The 1,555-nt window shown below is 39.7% G+C and overlaps 1 protein-coding gene across 1 annotated transcript; it reads right to left on the bottom strand.

The window, feature by feature from the left end:
* Positions 1-23: 23 nt before the first annotated feature.
* Positions 24-695, bottom strand: LOC107854264 (nuclear pore complex protein NUP43; the record flags this gene model as incomplete). The annotated part of the gene is given in 1 exon segment (XM_047404933.1): positions 24-695. A coding segment is annotated over 1 exon segment (618 nt), but the record flags the coding sequence as incomplete, so codon positions are not given.
* Positions 696-1,555: the final 860 nt, after the last annotated feature.

The following is a 1,555-nucleotide window of genomic DNA, read 5'->3' as shown; positions in this document are numbered from 1 at the left end:
AAGAAGTGAATAGTAACGCATTACCAATTCGCCTTAAACTGCGATACAGGTCCACCAGGACGCCTTTGATCCCACCATTGTAGTCCAAACCCCAATCCACCACTCACAAACTCAACCGGAGACGCCCACTTCACCGCGCCATATGAAACCAACCCATTACTATCAAAAACCCTCCTCTTACTCAATTTCCCTCCATCCAAACCCACCCAATTGACCCTCCCATCTTCTCCAACACTCACAAACTCCAACCCATTTTCACTCACGTCAATCCCCTTCACCCTCCCTAAACCGTTCACCAAATCGACAAATTCCAACGACCCATTAACCAAATCAGCTGTATAAACCAGCAGTTCACCCGAAAAAGTGGCAGCAACAACAAGGGGTTTACTGGAATTTTGTGAAGTTTTCAATGAAGTGATTCTTGATGGGGTTGTTAGTGAGCACTGAAGGGTGAGTTCTGGTGCATTTGAGGTTGAATTTTCGTCAGTAAAGTTGAGGAGTCGGAGGGAACAAGTGGAGGAGTCGGAATGGAAAGAAGCAAGGATGATGTGATGGTGGAATGTGGAGAGTTGAGGAAGCCAACGTAGGGAATCAATGTAGTAATCTTGAGGAAAATGGTGGATTTGAAGTGATGATGCCATTCTTGTTGCAAGGGGTTTTAGGTTTGAGGGTTTTAGCAAAGGGAAAGAGTGAGAACATTTATATAGATATCTTATTATTGTTGTCTTTCGGAAACAATCTTTCTATCTTATCGAGGTATTGTTAAGCTCTTTGTTGTTATCTTTCGAAAATAGTCTCTCTATCTGATCGAGGTAGTGTTAAGCTTTGCATGGTAACTGTCTCTCTATCTTTATCGAGGAGTTTTAAGCTCTGCATTATATCTTGTTGTTGTTGTCTTTCGAAAATAGTCTTTCTATCTTATCAAGGTAGCATTAAGCTCTTTGTTGTTGTTTTTCAAAAACAGTCTCTCTATCTTATCGAGGTAGTGCTAAGGTCTGCATGGTAACTGTCTCTCTATCTTTATCGAGATAGTGTTAAGCTCTACATGGTATCTTCTTGTTGTTGTCTTTCGAAAATAGTATTTCTATCTTATCGAGGTAGTGTTAAGCTCTGCATGGTATCATGTTGTTGTTGTCTTTTGGAAACAGTCTCTCTATCTTATCGAGGTAGTCTTAATCTCTATATGATATCTTCTTGTTGTTGTCGTATTTCGAAAATAGTCTTTCAATCTTATCGAGGTAGTGTTAAGCTCTGCATGGTATATCTTCTTGTTGTTGTTGTATGGGATAAAGTAGTCATGGTCCTAAGGTCTTTCAGAAAATAGTTTTTCTATCGTATCGAGTAGTGTTAAGCTCTACATGGTATCTTCTTGTTGTTGTCTTTCATAATGAGTCTTTCCATCTTATCGAGGTAGTGTTAAGCTCTGCATGATATCTTGTTGTTGCGTGGTAAAAAGTAGACACGGTACTTTCTTGTTGTTAATGTCATTGTTGTTGTTGTGAGGGTTTTTGGGTTGAGGGTTTTAGCAAAAGGAGTGAATTCGGGACTATATATA

Source organism: Capsicum annuum, unplaced genomic scaffold (genome assembly GCF_002878395.1).
Source record: "Capsicum annuum cultivar UCD-10X-F1 unplaced genomic scaffold, UCD10Xv1.1 ctg71299, whole genome shotgun sequence".
Taxonomy (NCBI): Eukaryota; Viridiplantae; Streptophyta; class Magnoliopsida; order Solanales; family Solanaceae; genus Capsicum; species Capsicum annuum.
The sequence above is the reverse complement of the archived record's forward strand: the minus strand, read 5'-3'. Positions and strand labels throughout refer to the sequence as shown.